The sequence below is a fragment of the Gavialis gangeticus genome, unplaced genomic scaffold (genome assembly GCF_001723915.1).
Source record: "Gavialis gangeticus isolate Ggan-Ray unplaced genomic scaffold, GavGan_comp1, whole genome shotgun sequence".
Lineage (NCBI taxonomy): Eukaryota > Metazoa > Chordata > Crocodylia > Gavialidae > Gavialis > Gavialis gangeticus.
The window spans coordinates 44636526-44659157 of record NW_017729022.1 but is presented as its reverse complement, the minus strand read 5'-3'; the positions used below and the strand labels follow the sequence as shown (position 1 = coordinate 44659157).

Below are 22632 nucleotides of genomic sequence, written 5' to 3'. Positions count from 1 at the left end.
CCCTGAGGAGCAGCAGAGGAGCCCTGGGAGTGGGTGGGGAGGGGAAATGGGGGAGCCTTGGGGGGCGGGGGGAGCAAGGGATTCTTACCTTTCAGTCCTTCAGGCTTCTGCTGGCCTGAAGTATGACTGCTCCAAACTCAAGCTAGCACTAACACTGATCAGTAGTATAAAATGTAAAAAAGGTTCCATGAATCTTCTCATTAGTCCTATATAAATAATTGAAAATATTGCCGAATTAAAATATGTAGTGGTTTGGATTGAATAAAAGGCAGATTCATAAAACTGCCACAAAAGAAAGAAGAGGTGCTTTGCCCTTTGCCCCGTAATTAAAATGGTTACCCAGGATGTGGGAGATCCAGTTTAAATTACCTCCTCTGCCATGTGGTTTGAAGCTGCATTTTCCCACCTTCCAGTGGAGTAGTCTAACCACACTGTCATTCTTGGTACAGATGGACTGGAGATCTCAGTGTGCCCTGTTGTTATTGTTCATTGTATAAATAATTGAATATTGCTGACAGTTTTCCCTTTGCCATGTTTTCTTTCTGGCTCAGTGCATATTTAAATGCTCTATACAAGGTAGAACAGATGGATTGAGGGAGACGTCTCATGATGTTCTGCAGCCTGTAGTTTAGGGTACCCACCAAGAAATATTTGTCTTATGTTTAAATCACTGACAAAAACTTTGCTATTTACCCAGAACAGATTCTCATCCCCCGTATTTTTCATGTGTTACATAAAATGCCCATATCACACCTGCCCAGTCTAATATACTTGGAAAATATCATGGGTTTTTTTCCCATGTTCATACAAGGTACAAGTAATTGGAAAGTGTCATTCTTTAAGGGACTGAAATCGGTGGTTTCTCATAGAAGATATTATGATTGATGAATTTTGTTGATGAAAATGTTTGTCTTACCAAAATGTTTTCTAATTTAAGCCACTTTGTAGAAAGGTGCTCAAGGTGATTATTACAAGACAACTGAAGGCGTAAATCTAAGGCTAGGTACAGACATTAACAAAGCCTGAGGTGGAGTAAATCTAAGTTATGCTGTTTTTTGTAAGTGGCATAGTTTAGATTAATAGTGAACAGAACACGCATTTGCCCTGGAGCAGGAGGGGGGAGTGTGTGTGTGTGGGGGGGGGGCAGGAATCTTAGCCTGGGTTCTGCCACTTTTTTAAACCAGTCTGTGCACCAAAGTTGTTACTGGGTACAGACTGGTTTCCCATCAAGTACACCAGTAAAAGTGTAATGTCTGTAACCTGGCCAATGTGTATAAGTTAAAGAATATTAAACTCTCTCATGCAAAAATAAGTGAACAAAGCTTCTTTACTCCTTTTAGTGAAAAAGAAAGTTGGCAAAACGAATCTGAAAAGATGAAAGAAGAAAAGAAAAAGCTAGAAGAACAAAAAGAACAGGATGCTGTTAAAATAAAGGAATATGCGGTAAGCAGGACACTTTATGCTTTCAATTAATATGTGGTACATTTTAGTGTTAACAGAGATTGCAGTATAGGAGTTGAAAAAAATTCTGTTATGCTCTTTGCACAAGGTCACAGAGAAGTTGGTATCTAGCATGAAATACAAGCATTACTGTGAATTGTAACAGAATTCATAGTGCATCTTACACACTGTCGTAGTAGTATATGTAAATGGTTTGCAAAAATAGTAACATCATAAACAGATTTCAACCCCATAAGACAATGTTGTTTTTAGCAATAATTGCTTACACATGCTGAATCTGCATTCGTGTTCCAGTAAAAGCCAAAAATAACACAAGTGAATATACAATTGAGATATTATATGACTAAAACTGCATCAATACTTCTGTTGCAAGTTAGCCCCTAACTGTCCTTCACACATTAATGATAGGATAATGTTTAAAGAAGTAGTTGTGTCATTCTAAGCTCAAAAAAACTTGTCAACTGAAGTTTGAATTTTGCTTTTTGCTCTGATGTGATCAAGGTGTATTGTAGTTCACTGAGGCTACAGTGTCTTAAGATTTTTCTGGTACTGTAAATCTAAATATTTTCCTCTTTAGTCAAGAAGAATGGGGCAAGGATTTGTTAAGGTGCTGCCTTGTGGTGGGGGTAGGGGCGGCGCACAGGGCCAATTGCATAATTGGCATAGACAAGCTTTTGAATGCAAAATATTCATCTGACCTGATGAAATACTTGCCTCTTGCATAATTCCTGCTCCATCATGGCTGCAACGTCACTCTAACACTATCAAGACAAATGGATATGCGAGGTAGTATGTTACTGAAGTAGTAAAACATATCAACAAGGAAAGCGTATCTGAGAAGTGTTGAGTTCTGGTCAGTTTACTGACATTCATTTCATTGGTTGTGAGTACAACAGTAGAACAATATAAACTGCTTAAGACTTCTGGAGGCAACAGTTTAAATTGTGCAAATGGCACTGCTCATTTGTCAACTCTTACTGATATCAGCATTGAAGGTACTTTTAAAACCAAATTAACTGTACTTGCTATTTTGTGCAGAAACAATCTGCTTTCTAACTTTTACACCTCACTAATGTTCCTTGTGTTGTTATGAAGAGGTGTAATCAGCCTTTGCTGAATGTTTTGCACCTTTACGAAGAGTCCTTGTGTTGCTTTGCATCTACAAGCAGCCTTGAAATTTTCAGGACCTACTCAGTTTCATGTTGTTATTAACACTACACTGGCAGTGGCTGAGATGGGCTAGAAGGATTAGTCCACACTGAGCGATTTTTCTCATTGTCAGAAGAAGCTATTGTATGTAACTTAAACTAATATTTTATGTTATAGAATTTAATGGATGCACTTCAAATGGATGGTGATGAAACCAAAAAACTACTTGCAGAAAACAGTAGAAAAATGACAGTCCTACGAGTGAATGAAAGGTTACTGACAAGACAGTATACAACGATACTTGAAATGGAGCGACATCTTAGAAAAGAAAATGAGAAAAAGAAAGCTGAACTAACATTGATGGAGACGGCAGTTACAGAAAAGTTTGGACACTTTCAGCGATTCAAGGCATGGCTAGCAATATATGTATCCTTCTTTTGTCTTGTAGCTGTATTTGTTTTGCCTTCTACAGCATTCTGAAAATTCCCATAAATTTGGTGGTTTTTTGTGATATGTGACATTGGATATTCCCTTGATTCACCCCGCATTTTTTTTTTGGGCGGAGACAGTTGGTTTCAGCAAAAGTGTTTTCATTTAAATGTAATGTACCCTTTATAAGATGTGCAAAGTGATTTTCATAATTCATCTTTTAAAATCAGAAAGTTTTTAATAACATTTATAATACATATGTTTTTGGTACCAAAATTGTAGGCTGAAAACAATATTCTAGAACCAGTGCTAAACATTTTTGATAGGGTAAAGGTTTGCATCCCCAGAACAGATCTGGGATTAGGGATGGGATTTTCAGTGTGACCCTCTCTTCATGTTGTTGTAAATCTTTAACCATGCTGGGCAAACAGCTAGATACTTAGTATTAAAGTTGATATTTCTATATTTCCATTTGTCATTTACATGATTCAAATGTTTAGTTTTCTATAAAGTTAACTTATTTTTTCTTCTATTCATAATATCTTAAAAGCTATACTTGAAATCTCTTGAGTACTTAAACAGTGGCAAGATTTAAAATGTAATAATTATTAATAATTCTCCCTTGAAACTAATGTTGATATTATCAGTCAGTATAATTGCAAAATAAGTAAGCATTTGCATTTGTTATGTGTGTTGTCCTTATACATTGAGCATTATAATTACTTTTTATAGAAAATTGGAATAATAGAAAATAATGGTATTTTAGTACATTTTTCTGTTTATATACAAATTTCTCCAGCACTTCATTTGATGAGTACTTCAAAAATATTTTCATTGCACTGAAAGGGGTTGAAAACTCTGAAAAGTTTAGTAAAATGTTCTGTCTTGTTTTAAAACAGCATTCACTAATCTCTCCTTTTTATTTTTATTTTTTAAAGAATAAGTGTAATACTGCATTTTAAAAAAGCTCAACAAGTGCCAGTAACCCAGTATTATATTTACTTTCATAGGAAATGGCAAACTTTAAGATTGCTGCTCTGCAAAAAATATTGGATAGCAGTGTACCTCTATCTGAGCTAGATCTGGCTAATAAGCAGTATAATGAGTTAACTGCTAAATACAGAGATATGTTACAAAAAGATAACTTGCTTGTCCAGAGAACAACTAACATGGAACACTTAGAGGTAATGTTATGTGATTTTTCTCTGGTTGTGGCAATAGCTGTATCTATTAGTTCTAATTTGAAGGACTGTCCCCTGTTGTTTCTCTAAGAGGTGGCACTATAGCCTCAGCATTGTGCTTTTTCTCCCCTATCTCACTCATATTCAAATTCCATTGCTGGAGCTTCTCACAGTGAAGAATCTATGATGGGCTAGAAGAGATTGGAGTAAGATGGCCGTCATTTATAGGACAGCAGTAAACTTCAGAAATATCTCAGATAAACAATATTCTGATATTTGTAGTAAACATCTAGACGGAAAGTCTAGACCACCAAACTTTAATACTTGCCTCTCTGTGGGTGCTAGTAAATGATCAAGATTGTGTGCAGCCGCTGTCAGTGAAGTTCCTGCAGGTGCTGTGCTGTTAAGGATAAAGTAGCCATATATCCTGGGCCTGTCTTCTGCCATCTGTATTTTTCTTATGATCTGGTGTCTCAGTTAATTTCTCTGAGATACACCTAAAGTATTCCAGATTTTCCTTTTACTGGTCAAAACGCTCATGCTTTTTTTTAAGTCTTAAAAGTCTGTTCAAGGTGTATTTCTATACAGAATATAACAAGCTCTATGTTTGCTAAGCACAATACAATAGAAGGGGAGTTCAGCATAATTAGCAGTATTTAGGCTCATGAGAAAAGTGGAACAAATGTACCCAGAATAAAAATTATACTTCTTCCCACAGTGACTATTAAATAATTTGTCTTTAGTGTTTAAAGATAAACTCAAACATAAACACTGAGTTACCAGAGATAATCTCCTACTGCAAAATAAGTGTATTTAGCTCCAGAGCCAGGTGCTGCTTGTGATACTAGTCTCTTAAAGTATGCTGTGTGTAGTAGTCTTTCAGAAAGATAGATTTGAAGGGGTAGGAGCAGGAAGGAAGTCATTGCAAAATCCTATCTCTTTAATTTAGAAAATATAGTCAGAAAATGAAATATGGGACTGAGAAAATCATGGTGATTACTGCAAGTGTTTCTCACCCTCCTCCAAAAAAAATAAAATAAAGCCTACCAAGGTCTCTAGTGTTAGAAGTTGGACATCTTCCCAAATCAGTACTCTTTTCTTTTCTTCATTCACATTAGATGGGATATTTCAGGGAAATCTCCATGAACTTTTCTATGGGTGGCAATAAGTTAAAACGACATATGCAAGGTTGACTAACTGATGAGTTGCTGCAGATATTTGTTTTGGTCCATTGAATGTGTAGTCAGTAGCCACAGAGTGGAAGTTTCTTAAGCTTCATTTTCACTACTAGAGATAGAAATTCATCTATTATGCTTAGCTCTGTAATTTGAAAGATCAAAAGGTAAAAAATATTTGAAAAACTAAAGACATAAAAATGCAATATGAAATTTTGGATTTGTTGCATTGGCTTAATTATGAGTTGAGTATGAGCCATCATTTGGACGAGAGAAGGAACTTTAAAGTAGCAAAAGGAAAAAAAAATTGAAGATTTTAACCTTTATGTAATCATTTACATTTCCTTTTCTAGCATAAAAGATTAGTCTTTGAACATAAGTGTTGATAAATATGCATGGTAATAACAAATAACAGAAATATACAACAGGCCCTGGACACAGCCAGGTATTTTTATCTTTATAGGAACGTGATACCTTACATAGTTCATCTTATTACGCAAGTTATGCAAAATATTTAACTATCCTCAACACTACTATGTTGCTGAATTCTTTTTTGTTGTTACTCTTCCCTGTTACCAGCGTGAGAATGCATCCTTGAAGGAACAGATAAGTTCATTAAATAAGGAACTTGAGATTGCAAAAGAAAAGCTTCATACCATAGAACAAGCTTGGGAGCAAACAACTAAATTGGGTAGGTATAACAGTATTAAAGATATGAAGAACAGTATGTCTACTTTTTATGTAAAGAAGTAGAATTATGACTCTTCAGAAGACTTTAGAATAAACCCATTAGTAGTCTTTCTGTCTCCTACGTTCAGAGACTTAAGAGCGTATATTATAAAAACAAAAAGACATTCAAAATGTATGGCTGGTTAGCTCATTTGGGGAAATTATTAGTACGGAAATTAATGTAGGTGTTCTGGTACAGTTTAGCTTAGTAAAGCAAATATATCCTATTGTATTTCATACTCTCTAAGAAGTTGTGTTTTATTTCTCTATTTTAAAATCCTTGTATATCTCCTAAGTAAAATATTGTTGAATACAGGGGGTGATAATACCATGGACAAGGCTGCAAAAGCAATAACCAACAGTGAGATCGTTTCTATTTCTAAAAAAATCACCATGCTGGAAATGAAAGAACTGAATGAAAGACAGAGAGCTGAACATTCTCAACGAATGTATGAACACCTAAGGAATACTTTAAAACAAGTGGAAGAACGTAACTTTGAACTGGAGACAAAATTTGCTGAGGTAAACTTGAGATGTACAGTCTGTAAGTTAAACTGTAGAAATGCACCTTTTATCTACTGATGAAACCCACTATATCAATAATGGCTCTGATAGTTACGGACCTCTGAGTATAGCTACTTAAAATACACTTTAGCTTGAAGAGTGGACTTATTTAATCATAATTCATTTATTTATCAGTAATATTTGAATCTTACCCATAGAAAAGTAGCTCAGGAGCTGAAGCATACATGCATTCCAGCCCTCGGGCTGGAGAGCTCACCAGCTGGAGGGTACTAGAGAACTTCTCCCTGGGCTACCACCACCCATTAGTTGACAGCCAGACCTCTCCCCTGTCTGGGAAAGAAACAGGCTGTCAACTGAAGTTGGCAGCTGCTGAACAGTAGAAGCTGCCACAGGCAGTCCCAGGAGGTTCCTTCCAGTCCTGGGAGAATGTCCTGCCAATCAGCTGATTAGAGAGATGGGGAGCCATTCTCCCCTGGTGGCAGGTTCCTGCTGCAGAACAGCGCTCTGTCCTTGGATGAATGGAGGGAAAGTGGAAAATTATGGGATATTGTGGGTGTCCACACCAGAAAGAAGTGTAAAACCATTTGAGTTGGATCAGCAGGAGGGGGATCTTCCTGGTAAGTATCCAATCCAACTTTTTGCAGAAGAGCCAGTTCTCTTCTGTAAAAAAGCTCTTGAGCACCTGCCTGTACACTTTTTTTTTTCTGCCAGAAGAAAGGCTTTTCTCCTAGTTCAAATGTAACACCCGTTCATGGCACTTGTAGTGTTTGTAATTCCTCTCTTGAAGCACTGCCATCTTGTTTTTTCCAGGAAGTTTTCCACATGATTGTCTGGCACGTCAAATACAAGTCATAATGTGGGAAGACAGAGTTGAAAGGACTTCCAGAGCCACTGGATACAGCTCCCAGCTATTATAGGCAGCCATATTTTTATAACCTCTTTTAAGTTAGGGATGTCTTTCACTTTGTGCCACCATAACATTTTTATGGAGGCGCAACGGTGACATCTGTTTCCACCCTTTGTATAATAGACTGTACATTCTCTTGATCGCTCTGGTAGCTTTTCTCCACAAATATGTGTGATTTTTATCTTTCTTGAACATGGCTGACCATGCTTCAGTTATTTGGCTCTTTTGATTCTTTCTGTATGATATTTCAGTTTTCTTTCCATATTGACAATACCTCCTAACTTTGTGTCAAACTCCTATCCTTTATGCCAAGGTTATTTATGAAAATATTACAAAAAATCCTGACTGATCCTGGAGGACCTCCACTACTAATCTTCCTCTGCCCTTTTAACAGTATCTGTTGACATCTTTAGCTAGTTTCACACTTATTTTACAATTTGGAATATAATCTCCATCTTCACAAATATTTTTCATTATACCACGTGTTTTCTGAAGCATAGAGAGATGACCTATATCATACTTCCTTTGGATATGGGCAAATGAAACAGTTTTATGAATAAAGTGGAAGACATACCATATGTCAAGCTGATCTGTTGTAATTGTTTCACATGCCTGTTTTATCCCAAAGTAAATGGATGCTAAACCATAGAAATTTTAGTAGCTATTTTTCTAAAGAATAAACTGCCTCAGATAAAATTCTATTTATTGTGGGGATAGAGCAGACATGAAACGGCTGCAACTGATCAGCTGACACATGCTTATAGGCAGTAATAACCCTTCTCTCCTCCTCTATATTTTTGTCTGTCTGCACCCTTTCTCTAGAAGCTCAGTTCCTTTATCTTTAAAAAAGCAAACAAACAGACAAACAAAAACACTACAGTTTATTTGGCGTGATCTACCTATAGTAAACCCATTTCCAGGCCATTTTGCATTGCCACCTAAGGTCTTATAGATATCTGTCTTTGTCCAATCTATTTAATTTTCAAAGGTTGCTAGTAACTTTAGGTGCTTTATTTTTTTTATGACCAGCTATGATTCTTTTTTGAGGCCTAATTCCAAAAAGTGCAGAGCACTTACAAGGGTCAGATTTTTAGAAAGTAAGATGTCTAGCCCTGGGTTTTCAAAATTAATAGTCACTTCAGTATGGAAATCCTTGCTAACAGTACTATTATAATGATATTATTAGGAGTCAGTAAGTTTATTCTTTGTATTACCAGCCTCATTGGCCTAGTCACTCTACAGATGTATAACAAAGAAAGGCCTGTTTCTGTGGAGTTTAGTCCTGTTCTCTTTTGTAGTCCATATATTATGTATAGGTAGCTTGTTTTCGTTCCACTGTTTTCATGAATTGTAAGCAGAGAAAAAATAGTTTTTAATTTAGAATGCCTTGATGTATAGATGCCTATATAGCTACTTCTACTTGTGTGCAATTCTGTAAACAAGAAGTTTACTATTTAAAATGGAAGAAAAGAAATAAAACAAAAGAAAACAATTTTGCTAAACTAACTTGTTATACTTTGTATTGACTAAAAATATTACATGTGTATTCTAAATGTACTTAGCAAATGTAGTTTGTTTTAGCTTACCAGAGTTAACCTTGAGGCACAAAAGTTGGAACAAACATTAAGAGATGAGTTGGCAAACAGTGTGAGTAAGGCAGTAAGTGATGCGGATAGACAACGAATAATGGATCTAGAGAAGAGTGAAATGGAGCTAAAAACAGAAGTATCCAAGTAAGTAAAGAGCTACAATTTAGTATTGCAATAAGTTTTAAAGTATTTATAGTAATATTTAAGTTATAGCAGTGTGTGTTTTGTGTGTTTGTATATAAAAATGAATACTTTTTCTGTTAAATATAGAATTAATATATGGTGTGTGTATATAACAAAATGTAGTGAACCTTATGAATGAAGTCAGAAAGATATACTATAAATATTCTGTAGCAGTTTTACTATCTATAGTATAGTATATGCATACGGTTGACTACATGCCTAGGAATTAAAATACTATTTTTCTGTCCTACGCTACAGATGCAGTTATGACTATAAGGGCATTGGTGTCTGTGTCTAAATTACTTCCCTGCCAATGCACGCTTGTCTTTGTTCTTTCTGTTCCATATACAGGCGTTACAATATTTTTATAAAGAGTTCTCTTTTTTTTTTTAAATAAGATGATTATACAGGATGTTTTCCTGTAAAAATCAATTAATTGGAGATGCTTGTAGCTAATCACAGTACTGAAATGAGAAGGATCAGGCCAATAAAGCTCGGCTTTGTTTCCAAAATACTTTTGTGGGACAAGCTTGAACTAGAGCAAAATAAAATGTATTTGTGTGTTTATGAAAATAAGGGAGGGAGAAACAATTTATTTTTTAAAGCAGTGTTGGATTGATGTTGTATCCAAGATTGTTCACAAAATATGTGAGAGGGACAGTATCTTTGTGGACATTTATCTTTTATTGGCCCAGCTGCATGGTTGGATGAGATTTCCATGTTTTCAGGCCTCGAACAACCTTCTACTTCATACCTGAAATCTTGTCGAGATCCCTCTCAAATATGTAGTTTGGTCAATAAAAGATAATGGCCCACAAAAAATTCTTTAACCTTTAGCACTTTTAGGTAAGACTATACATAGGTGCATTTATTGGAATAATGTTTGGAAGGTATGGATGAATGGAAATTAGCAACAGTTTTAATAACAGGGATAGTATGGTGTAGTAAGTGGGGACATCAACTTGGAAATGATAGAACATGTGAAAACATTAAACATTTTACTGTGCCTTAAGTGCCTCTCTTCAGGACCTCCTGTATGGGCCAACTTAATATTTTATTGACAACTGGACCATTTTTCTTGATGGAGTATTTACTATTTTTAATTTGCACAATGTCTTTGTTGTTTTGTCTAAGGTTAAGAGAAGTGTCTGATATTGCCAAAATGCAGGTTGCAGCACTAGAGGCACGCCAGCAATCCAGAGAGAAGGAAGTTGAATCCCTTAGAATGCAGGTTTTAGACTTTCAGGTATGATCAAGTCTGCATTTAAGGAGACATAAAACTAATTTATACTTTTCTAAGGGAGGGAATACCATATTTTATCACCCCTAAATATAACATGCACCCTATATTGGGAAGGACCCAAAGACAGAAAAAGAAAGATCTTACCTTAGAGTAAGTGTAAGTACTTGAGGTCTGGGGTCTCTGAAGCTCAGGGGCCATGCAGTAGTACTGGGGGTGTGTGTGTCAGAGTTGGAAGTTGCACACCAGGACTGGGGGTTATGCACCAGCCCTGAACCCAGCACACTGGGTTCAACCCAATATGTGGTTCTAGAACCAGCACACTTGGTCAGACACAGCCATACCAGCCCTGGGGTCATATTCTGGGTCGGTTCTGGTGTGCTGTCTCTAGGCATGGGCCAGTTCCATGTGTGAGGCCGATTCAGCGCACAGATGGGGGATGAAGGCTCTCTAGAGGTCTGGACATTTGGCGATGGAGGTGGGGGAAGTAAGAGGCAGTGGAAACATTAATTCCAGGGCTCCCAGCGGTGTGGCAATTAGTGCAGCCACTCCTTCAGCCCCTTTCCCCTGTCAGTTTTTATTACCCATTTTCCTTGCATGTAATGCATACCCCATTTTTCTTCAGCTGTTTTTTAGGGGAAAGATGCAGGTTATATGCATCTTTAATACAATAAAACTTTTTTATTTATTTGTTTTCAGGAGATTCTGCAATAGTTTATTAATCATTTAAAGTGCATGCAGAAATGTATTTCATTTTATATGAATGATTTTATATACTTAGATTGTCTGTGCTATATTTTTTGGTCCCTAGGCAGAGTCGGATGAAAAAGCACTTATTGCAAAACTACATCAGCATATTGTAGCCCTTCAAATTAGTGAGTCCACTGCTGTGGGGAAGGTAGAGACACTTACACTAAAACTTCAAAAGATGGAGATCTGTAATTTACGCCTGGAACAAAAGCTTGATGACAAAGAACAAGCATTATATTATGCCCGGCTAGAAGGGAGACATAGAGTCAGACATCTACATCAGACAGTGCAGTCTCTGCGACGACAGTTTTGTGGTGCTCTGCCCTTGGCACAACAGGAGAAATTCTCTAAAACCATGGTTCAGCTACAGAATGACAAATTGAAAATCATGGAAGAAGTTCAGAGTGCCCAAGAAGAACGTCGAAATGCAGAAAACAAAGCACTCGAGATGGAGTTAAAGCTAAAAGGTTTAGAAGAGTTAATAGGCACATTGAAAGATACAAGAGGAGCACAAAAGGTATGATTGCTTGTTATATCCTCAAATAAATGTTAATTTGGCCATGTCAGGGGTATAGGTTAAAGCTGTGTTGGTCTAAGGACATAGGCAGACAAGGTTCTTTGGGTAAATCTGGTATCTTTTACTAGACCAACTCAAATACTTCATTTCATCAGCCTTCACTTCATCAACCTACTGGATACAAAAACTCATGGACTAAATATAGACATTGGATTTATGACACATTATAACCTGCCTAACATCTGACTCCCCAGGTACCTCTCCACTATTTACCAGATACCTTCGGCTACTACCGGCTAGGCAGAAGCTTTCAGATGGGGGCTAGGAGGGAGCAGGGGGTTGGGGCAGGGCTGGGTGGGCCTTGCTACTGCTGCCACCGGATCATGCCGCCAGCTCCTAGGTCCTGCTGCTGCTGGTGCCTTGTCATCTTTGACAGGTAGCAATGGGAAGATGGTAATTAATTTTCTAACTTTTTTTTAGGGGCCGCATGGGCCATATAGAATGACCTGGCAGGCCATATCCAGCCTGCATGCCATATTTTACCTGTCACTGCCTTCAGTGCAATGTGTAGGTGGGGTCTCAAAGTAGGGAAATTAACGCAACTGTCTAGACAAATTTTAGTTCAGGTAACTGTTCTGTCATTCTTAGTAGAACTGTCTTTCAACTGGATAAGCACCAGTCTTTCTTGTTGCAAATTAGTGTGTGTGTGTGTGTGTGTGTGCGCGCGCACGCGCATGTATGTGTGTGTGTATTGCATTCTGTGTTTACAGGCATTTTCGTTCATTTGGTGATTATAATGACCTGGGTATTTTTAATTTTTAAACCAGTCTCCAAGGCTTTTAGAGCAGTTAGTGATATATGAGTTAGTTATTGTTTCAAATAGTTGTAGTTCTTGTATATAAATGCTTCTTGGTAGTTTTGTAAATTTAATTTCACTTTGGAAAAGATACCAAATTCCTGAAATCTTCTGTCCCAACTATGCAGATGCAAGGGATGTAATTTAATTGAGCCACAGCTTTGATAAGTCATCTATGAAACTATTCATCAATAAAACACAGTGCATCAATATATCATGCATTGTTCCTACTGTAATCATTTCTGCTTTTCTGAGTGCTGATGTCAGTACCCCCTCCTCAAACCTCATCCCAGCCTATTGCAGGAACCCCACTGCCTTCTTATCATGTGAGGATTTGTGGGGCTTAAAGAAAAGAAGTGTTTTTCTTACTGCATTATACATTAGGAGCTTAAACCACCATTCCTCAACTTTTTAAGGGGGGTGTGTTGCACTAAGAACCAGTGGTATCTAGTTCTCCTTCCAAACTGAGAGAGAGCAAACAGCAGGGTTGATATTGCATTAAAGTATGTGTCCCGCACTGAGAGGGGCTATGCAGCGCCCTCCGGTTCATAACAGATCTGGATTTATGGGAGGAGGAAGGCACAAGACGTATATGGTTATAAAAAGGAGATTTATTGACTTATGTCCCTTAATGATGGTGACTGGAACGCAGGAGTTACAAGTTACACTTTGTTCCCGGTTGCGGCTTGGCAGCTTGCAAGCTAATTTACTCGGTATGGAGACGGGGGTGGTTGTTACGCCTGGGGAGCGTTGGCGGGAGACGACAGGCGATCAGCTCGGGGGTAACTACGAGTCTGGCTCGAGTTACTGATGAATGGTGGTCTCCCCGAACAAAGGACGGGGAAACTTTTTATAACTTTTCTTATTAGGTTTTACTCTGTGTCAGCCAATCATGACTACAAACGGATTCTTCTTTGTCTGCTCAGGTTTCAACACAGGCTCTTCTCATCTTGTCAGCCCAGCCACCAGGACGGGGGGGGGGTTTCTTTTCGTTTGGGTGGTACTGAGCCTGTTTGGTCACAAGAGGGCGAGCACAGCACGTTAATCTGATCTTACAGTTTTAGATGAGCTAATTATTTTGAGGCCTCATTTTTATCTCGTTACCATAGGTACGGTATCTTTTTTTGACGTCATAGTACTGGGTTATATTCAATTCAAGGTTAGTTTCTCCTGTGTGGGGGGTTCGAATGATCTGGATGGGGCACAGACAAGGGTGTACACACAGCACTGTTGTTAACTTGTACTTGACATGCCCCCTTGCTGTATACACACACTAAAGTTCACCGTCGTCGTCTCTCGTTTCTTTTACTATTGGCAAGCGGGTATATACAAAAACAGATAAATGCATTATTTTGCACTTAAGTCATTGTAAAATTCAACATAAACAATAAATGCTAATACTAAAACTTACTAAAAAATTAAGCTACTAACTATGAATTGTTTTAGTCAACTTAGTATAAGAAACAGTTAAAAACAAAGAAAAACAACACTATTTAAATGTGAAAAACAGTCTATAGTCAGTGCGGTTGGCATGACTTTCATCAGCTGATAGTAGACACTTGGCAGCTAAGAGCGACATGGCATTAAGGAAGGTGTTGTTGGTGGTGACGGGTGACTCGTGGCAGACATACGTCACAAAAGGGACCACGAAAAGCTGAAGAAGGCCCATCTTCATCGAGTCACTGGTAGTTAGGGGATTATAGTTCTAAAAAGGAAGAAAAGAGAAAAAACAACAAGTAGCTGTATATTGACATTAGCTTTACTATATTTGTTTTAAGCGCCTAGTAAGTCAGTTGTGGTGTCTGCGACGGTGAGGCGGCTGTAGGGTCGCAGGTCGTCGGTTGCTGCAGAATCGATAGCTGCACTCAGTTTCTTTTGTTGGTCGTCAGATGTTCAGTTGAATCCAAGACATTCGGCGATATGTTATTGACCTTCATCTCCTAGCCTGCGAATCTGTTGCTTAGGTTGGAGTTATTCAGTAGAAACCCAAACATGGTGCGTTCTCGGGGTGTTCGCTCCTTCCTATCATCTTGGCAAAGAGGAGTTGATCGTGAAGCTGGGACAGGTACGGGGGTGGGACATACTGGCAGCGCTTGTGGTTGTTGCATATCAGTTTGCTGGCTGCTATGTAGCTGGTGGATAAGACTTAACAGGCTTGTGAGAGGTGAGCCTATTGACCCAGTAAGCAACAGCCGTAATGACAGCTTGTGAGAACCACCATATACTTCAATGGCAGCTTCGATCGCTCTGGGAGTGATGGGCAGCGAGCCAGGGTCGTCTACGAATTGATGTGGCCACGGCCCAATTTGTTGTGCTGGGGTTATCCCTGCTCTTGGAAACAGTGTTGCATTCTATGTGCAATAAGAAATCCTGGTGATGGCATTTATTAAGAGTTCTGGGTCATAGCCATTAGGCTTCCACCCTGTGTGCCAGATGTAGCTCTTGTTATCCAGGGCTTGAGTGATAGCAGCAGGTAGGGGTATGGGCCACGTTGGATTGGCCATTAGATGAGTGGGATCAGTCACTTGCCCCCTACTCCACGACCCATTGAGTATGAGGATGTTACATTTTTGGACATCAGCTTAATCAAAGCCTGCCTCTTGAATGACTCGGCCGAGCCAGGCAATTACAGGCTCTTGCGGCTTGATGTTAGTCTCTTTCATCAGTTCTTGCATCTCTGTTTATGTGCGAGTGCGCCACGTAGTGGTGGTACGCGGCTGTCCTTGCCCATCTATTATAGTCTTAGTGACTATTACAGGGAGTGCTTCCACCGGGTCAGATGACTGCTTGGGGAGGGGCAGATACAATCCTTCTGCCTTGTCCGCGGGAGAAGAAATGTAAGGAGGAGGGGGTGCTGATGGAGGTGGCTGCTCCTCTACAGGCAGGGTCTGGGGTTTAGTTTCTGAGTTTTTCCGTTCGCTTTCCTTTTTCCTCTATCCCTCGGGCGGGAGATGTCCAGCCGCATCCAAGTGCTGACGTACTGCTGTTTCAAGCTGAGTTTCTAAATCAATATTCTCATGCAGTAGAATAGAGACCGTATGGAACAGGACATTTATCATCTTCCCTTTATCCCACTTCGGGCCACTCCATTTAGTGGCAGTGCACGCGTCTGACCCAAGAGATTTGCGGCACTGTGTTAACAGTTCCTGCCCGCACGACCCTTCTCTCAGGTTCGGGCAATTAAACTTGTTGGGAAGTGTTGACTCTCCTCCTTCTTTAGCACAGCGTATACACCGAGCAAACTCTTGCACTGGGGTCGGATTAGCCACACCCACTGGCTTGGCTCATGCAAGGCTCAATGTTCCGCATGCCTCCCAAGCTCAGAATGTAACAGTCGGGTGGCTCATAACGCAGCCAAACGCTGCGGGGTTCAAACTCATGCTGCACTCCTTCCCTCCGGTTGTTAGTGAGAGGTAGCCCATGATCTCATCGCTGGCTAAGGAGCCTGCATCTTGGTGGTATGTTATATGTGCCCATAGATCATCAGGATTCGAGAGTGATCGCACTCCTCTCGTCCACGGGCAGCAGCGGATTAACTCACGCTGTTTCATTCCTTCATCCACACCAGATCCTGTTCGTGACGCCATGTCCCGCACTGAGAGGGGCTATGCAGCGCCCTCCAGTTTGTGACAGATCTGGATTTATGGGATGAGGAAGGCATGAGACGTATATGGTTATAAAAAGGAGATTTATTGACTTACGTCCCTTAATGATGGTGACTGGAACGCAGGAATTACAAGTTACACTTTGTTCCCGGTTGCAGCTCGGCAGCTTGCAAGCTAATTTACTTGGTACGGATACGGGGGTGGTAGTTACGCCTGGGGAGTGTCAGCGGGAGATGACGGGTGATCAGCCCGGGGGTAACTACGAGTCCAGCTTGAGTTACTGATGAATGGCGGTCTCCCCGAACAAAGGACAGGGAAACTTCTTATAACTTTTCTTATCAGGTTTTACTCTGTGTCAGCCAATCATGACTACAAACGGATTCTTCTTTGTCTGCTCAGGTTTCAGCGCAGGCTCTTCTCATCTTGTCAGCCCAGCCACCAGGATGGGGGGCATTTCTTTTCGTTTGGGTGGTACTGAGCCTGTTTGGTCACAAGAGGGCAAGCACAGCACATTAATCTGATCTTACAGTTTTAGATGAGCTAATTACTTTGAGGCCTCATTTTTATCTCGTTACCATAGGTACGGTATCTTTTTTTGACATCATAGCACTGGGTTATATTCAATTCAAGGTTAGTTTCTCCTATGTGGGGGGCTCGAGTGATCTGGATGGGGCACAGACACGGGTGTGCACACAGCACTGTTGTTAACTTGTACTTGACAGTATGCTTCAGTTTTCTCCAAATGAGAATCTATTTTATTCTCTCCAAATGAGGACCCAGTTGTCTCTAATAAATCAGTTTTATTAAACATTATAAAGCATTAACTCCAAGCATGCATATAGATATAATCTTAGCAAGCAAATAATGGTGTGGTGTATTACCAGTCCTAATAATACACATCTCGAAAGCTAGCCAGGCATCTCAGAGCAGGTTCCTTGAAGGGAGGTCAGATGTCTTCAGTTCTTAGGCTTCATTAGAATGAGGGGAAAGAAAGGGGAAGGGGAGGAGGGGAAGGGAAAGGGGAGGCAAGAGAGAAGGTTAAGGGAAAGTGGTCTAATATTTATAGTCCTTCAGCCAGTTTTCCATTTTTCATCAACAACTTGGGTTATGACTTATTTTATCATTTTTCCCCTCTTGGTACCAGGAGCCATCTGCTCCAGAAATGGGCGGAATGCACCATGACAACCCCTTTTATTCATAACAAACATTTTTATCATCAGATTCTTGCAGAAAAACAAGCTGCATCAGACCAGCATAGAAAAACAGGGTCTACAATAACATAGCCTGTGGCGTATACTAGCTCTGTGAATGCACTCTAGCCTGCTTATGTCAAGGCAACTAGACCTTTTAGGCCCAAGGGACCATTTTAGTCCACATCTGTAGAGGCTGAACTGTCTCTACAGATGTCTTCTTCAGAATCCACTTTGGACTCCAGTTTATATGGAAACTAGCCTTTTTATAGAGAATAAATACTGATCTACTGCAACTATTCTGGTTTGAAAGAGTACTTTGGGAGGATAGGGACATTTATCTACCTGCTCTCTTCAGTGTACATAAACCTGTCTGGTTATCCACCATTTCTGAAGATGTTTTCATGTTATGTTTCCTTCCTGCTGGTTAAACAAATACTGCAGCATCGCAGTTACAGGTAACATCTAAAAGTTCATGACTTGACAAATTATTATATCAGTTTGTACAATTCTTTTTCAGGTAATTGAATGGCATATGAAAATGGAGGAGCTTCGTCTCCAGGAACTTAAACTGAATCGAGAATTAGTCAAGCAAAAAGAAGAGATGAAATATTTGAATAATATCATTTCTGAGTATGAACGTACAATCAACAGTCTGGAAGAAGAAATTGTACAGCAAAATAAGGTATAAACATCTGCACTATATTCAACTAACAAAAATTCTTTTCCTTTCATAAAGGATTGTTAAAATACTTCTGCTACAATTTTAAAACACCCTTTGCTTAAATGCCCTAACTGTATACTTAATCGTGTTCAGATATGTTATAGATGAGATGTATTGCTTTCAAATTTTGTAAAGTAGGTGTGCAATCTTTACAGTCTGGAAATTAGGAGTAAACTTCTCATTGATAATGAGGGCTGTGATTTCACTTGAAATCTCTTTTAAATCCATTTTTGCAGTTTCATGAAGAGCGACAGATGGCCTGGGATCAGAGAGAAGTAGAATTAGAACGTCAGCTGGATATATATGAACGTCAGCAAAGCGAAATCCTTAGTACTGCTCGAAAGGTACCTATGCTGATGGACTAAATTAATAATTAATTGATGATTAGACTTGTCAAAGAAAATAATGTTTGTGTCTATTCTTTTTGTATAGGTTGAAGAGGCTACAGGATCCATTCCAGACTCTAGTTTGCCCCTTCCACAGCAGCTTGAACTAGCTTTGAGAAAAATTAGGGAGCATGTTCGAACAATCTTGGAAACTCAGTCAACCTGCAAATCATTAGAAGAGGTAATTAGATGGTTAATTTAATAAAAAAGAACATGTGCACATAACAAAGAGTAAATATATTTACCTGAATTTTTCTGATGTGTTTTGCAAGGCACTAAAAGAAAAGAGTATCTGCGGTGAGTGGCTCAATATCTAACATATGAAAAGGTCACTTGACTTGCTCTTTATGAACAAAAGAAACCAAAAAACTTCTAATCCTATTAGAGTATTTCACTCAGGGTACATCTGCACATGTGCTTTACTGTGGAGTTGACTAATTACTAGGCCTGTGTGAATAGGGAAGTATTCAATTCAGATTTGGATTCAGCCAATTCAGAGAACAGTGATTCGATTTGGTGATTTGAATCGCTGTCCCCATTTGATTAGGCTGAATTGGAATTGGAGTTAGGATGCTGATTTGGTGCTGTTTTGGAGATAAGGATTGGCCAGGGAGAGATGGGCACGGCTGGGCGGCTGCAGGTTCTCATGCTGCTCCTCCAGCTGTGCTTGCCTCTCCCCGGGTTGGGGGAGCTGCTGGAGAAGCCCCCATGGCTGCCCTGCCGAGCCCCATCCCCTGTCGAGCCCCAGCTTCCCCCCGCACTCACCAGCTGCAGCAGCAGGGATCAGGGCCTTTGAGGGCTCGTGGCAGAGCCCCCCCCATGCAACACTGGACAGTGGGGAGGCAGAGGGGATTGCAACCCCCACCTCCTGCCTGGCACCTGCTTAGCAGCTGCCCCATGGCACAGGTGCAGTACAGCTTGGCAGGGTGCTGCGTGCTGTCTGGGAGCTGGGGTCACTGGGGCTGAGCAGTGCTCGGCTCCGGCTGACTGCCTCAGCTCCCAGACAGCAAGTGGCGCCCTGCTGAGCTACTCTGCACCCACACAACGCAACAGCTGCTGCGTGGGTGCCAAGGGGGGGGCAATCCCTGCAGCCTCCCACTGCCCCATGCTGTGTGAGGGGCGCTCTGCCGTGAGCTCTCAGGGGCCCTGATGGCCACTACCAGAGCTGGTCAGTGCGGCACTTTTTTTTTTCTTTTCCTTTAAGTGCCAGGAGGCCGGGGCCAGGCAAGGCAGCCATGGGGTCTTCTCCTGCGGCTCCTCCAGCTGTGCCTGCCTCTGCCCCAGCAGTGGACACCACGGGAGAATCCCCCATGGCTCCTCTGCCTGGTCCCATCTGCTGCCTGGCCCAGCTGGCTCGGGGCGTGGGGGGTGCAATGCAGGTGCAGCTCGCTCCGGGCAGCAGCAGAGCATTGCCCTTGCTCCCAGTGCTGCCGCACCCGCATCAGCACTAAGAGTGGAGACTCTGCCCTGTTGCCACTTGCCAGTTAGTGCAGGGGGGCAGGCGGTGCTGCCGTTTGCCAGCTGGTGCAGGGAGGCATGGGATGCAGGCACGGTAGCACTTGTAATGGGAGCTATGCCCTGCTGCCGCTTGCCCAACTGGCGCAGGGTGGGAGTATGATGCAGGCTCAGCTTGCTCTGGGCTGCATCAGGGCACAGCCCCACTCCCAGCACTACTCTGCCTGCAGCAGCATTGGGAGTGGGGGCTCTGACCTGCTGCCTCTTGCCAACCCAGCGTGGTGGGGAGAGGTGCGTGGGTTGTGGGCTTGGCAGTGCTGCGAGCAGCGGCTTTGCTCTGCTGCCACTTGCCCCCTTCTTCCTGGAGACAGCCACACCTATATCTCGTGTGTCCTCCCTGGTCCTGGCTTGGCAAGCAGCAGCAGGACAGAGCTCCCACTCCCAGCACTGCCGCACCCGCATTCCACACCCCACTGCCCCCTCCCCAAGTAATGTATCCCCCGCCCCAGCTGGGCGGCTTGTCCTAGTCCCATGCCCTCCCTCCCCCGCAACGCTTTTCTCCCCCTCCCCCAACCCCAACCGGCTTAGCAGCTGGAGGCAGCTGTGTCAGTTGCTTGTTTAGTCTATGGCAGAATCTATGAAGTGGCCAAATCTTTTCTGAAGCTTTTCCGAATTGATTTGGATGCTTCGAATAGATTTGGAGCTTTTAATTGGTCTCCCAGTTGATTTGGATTTAGAGATTCGGTTCCTGAATTGGGCTGAACCTCCTCCGAATTGAATCAGCTACCAAAGCTTTGCAGTCCTACTAATTAGCTCTGCAGTAAAGTGTCACAGTCTACATGTGCACCTGTATCAGGGTGCGACAAATTAACTGACTCTGCTGTAGGATAATAATACTGTCAAAGACAGTAGTATCCTACGGTGGAGTAATTGCATGCACCGGAATGCACGTGTAGATGGTGATGGGTTGACTGAGGCACAAGGTTGCTAAAGCATGGGGGCCTGCCTGCTGTCTAGCCCTGCACTTTAGGACCCTTGTGGCCCAGCCAGCCCCTCTGCCACCACTGCCATACCTGGAACTCAGGGCTGACCCCCCTGAACCTGCTGTCAGCCTTGGGCTTCTCTGCCCTGGTTCAAAGTGCTGCAGTCTTGGGCGCATGTGTAAATGCTGTGTTTGAGAGCAGCTGACTCCAGTGCAAACTGGAGCTTATTTTGTTGCCTTAATAGCATGTGTAAATACACCCTCAGAGTATAAAATTCTGTCATTATCATTAAATGTAAATTATTTTCCCTTAGGACTAATTAGAGAGAGAAATTGGAAACATTTCTGATTGCTTATTTAGTAAATCAAGGTTCTGGGACTGTAAAAAAACGAGGTTTCTAAATGCTAATTAGAGTTAATTAGAACTCTGTAGTGAAAACTAAGTTTGTTAATATTTAACCAGTAACATTACTGATGAGAAGATAGGGCCCCAAATTAAAAATCTGTGTTCTTTGTTTTTAAGTCAAACACTACATATATATAATGCATGTATGTGAACAACACAGTGAACTCAATCTTGCATTTTTTCCATTTTTTCCCCATATTTCATTATGTATACATTTTCAAAAATATAAAAAAGAGAACCCACCAAAAGCATTCTGTGCTCATGGCAGTTCACTTTGACCTTCATTTGGCAATTTATGTATAGTAATCTTTTGAAAACACTAAATTAAACCGTTTCTCTTACCAAACTTATTATATCAGTATGTTGTGGTGTGAAAATTAAGCTTAATAACAAAAAAAAATTGGAGAGTGATTTGCTTCAATATATATCAAATTCCAAGTGTACAACATTGAACATACAGCATATTTAGTTTGTTGTTAAATTTAGGCCTTTTTTGATGCATTTTAATTTAAAAAAAAATTTAGTATCAATTTCTGTAGCGATAATGATTTCCTTTATTGTAGAAACTGAAAGAGAAGGAAGCTGCTCTGTGGAAAGCAGAACAAAATATTTTGTCAAGAGATAAAGTTATAAATGAACTAAGACTTCGATTACCTGCCACATCAGAAAGAGAGAGGCTTATAGCTGAGTTAGGTAGAAAAGACGATGACTCAGAAGGCCACCATGCTCTGAAAGTTTCCCACCAAACCATTAAAAATATGCAAGCAAGATTAAATCAGAAGGAAGAAGTCTTGAAAAAGTATCAGCATCTTCTTGCTAAAGCAAGAGAGGTATTTACACTTTTTACATTGATTTGTATTATTTTGCTTACAGCTCTTGAGTTTTTTTGCCCAGTCCACTTTTGGTGCAGTCCTAGCCAGAACTTTATTATGCAGTTCTTATTGAGTAAAGAACAATTTTCTATCCTCTTGTATTCACAGAGTTTATATATCAAATTGTCTTGTTTGGAATTGTTTTAACATAGCAGAATCGGGAAGTAAAGTTTGCAAATGGACTAGTCATATTGTTCCAGATTTGCATAGTTTTTCATGTACTTTTCTAGGGGAAAAAAATCAAAATGCTGTGCTTATAGGAGGTCATGGTGATGTTCATCTAGCAGTTATGGAGGGAAGGGGGAGTGAATATAGCTGTAG

General features: G+C 40.6%; 1 protein-coding gene across 6 annotated transcripts in view; it reads left to right on the top strand.

Annotated features, from left to right (window-relative positions):
- CEP290 (centrosomal protein 290) overlaps nt 1–22632 on the top strand; it is a 118121-nt gene that overhangs the window by 38110 nt on the left and 57379 nt on the right. For all 6 annotated transcript variants that reach the window (XM_019514830.1, XM_019514827.1, XM_019514828.1 and 3 more), the window contains 12 exons: nt 1341–1443; nt 2788–3018; nt 4050–4223; nt 5975–6086; nt 6441–6646; nt 9138–9289; nt 10463–10574; nt 11380–11835; nt 18007–18171; nt 18447–18554; nt 18643–18777; nt 22003–22269. In XM_019514830.1, the coding sequence (XP_019370375.1) occupies nt 1341–1443; nt 2788–3018; nt 4050–4223; nt 5975–6086; nt 6441–6646; nt 9138–9289; nt 10463–10574; nt 11380–11835; nt 18007–18171; nt 18447–18554; nt 18643–18777; nt 22003–22269 (2221 nt within the window). The remainder of the gene's footprint in view (nt 1–1340; nt 1444–2787; nt 3019–4049; nt 4224–5974; nt 6087–6440; nt 6647–9137; nt 9290–10462; nt 10575–11379; nt 11836–18006; nt 18172–18446; nt 18555–18642; nt 18778–22002; nt 22270–22632) is intronic.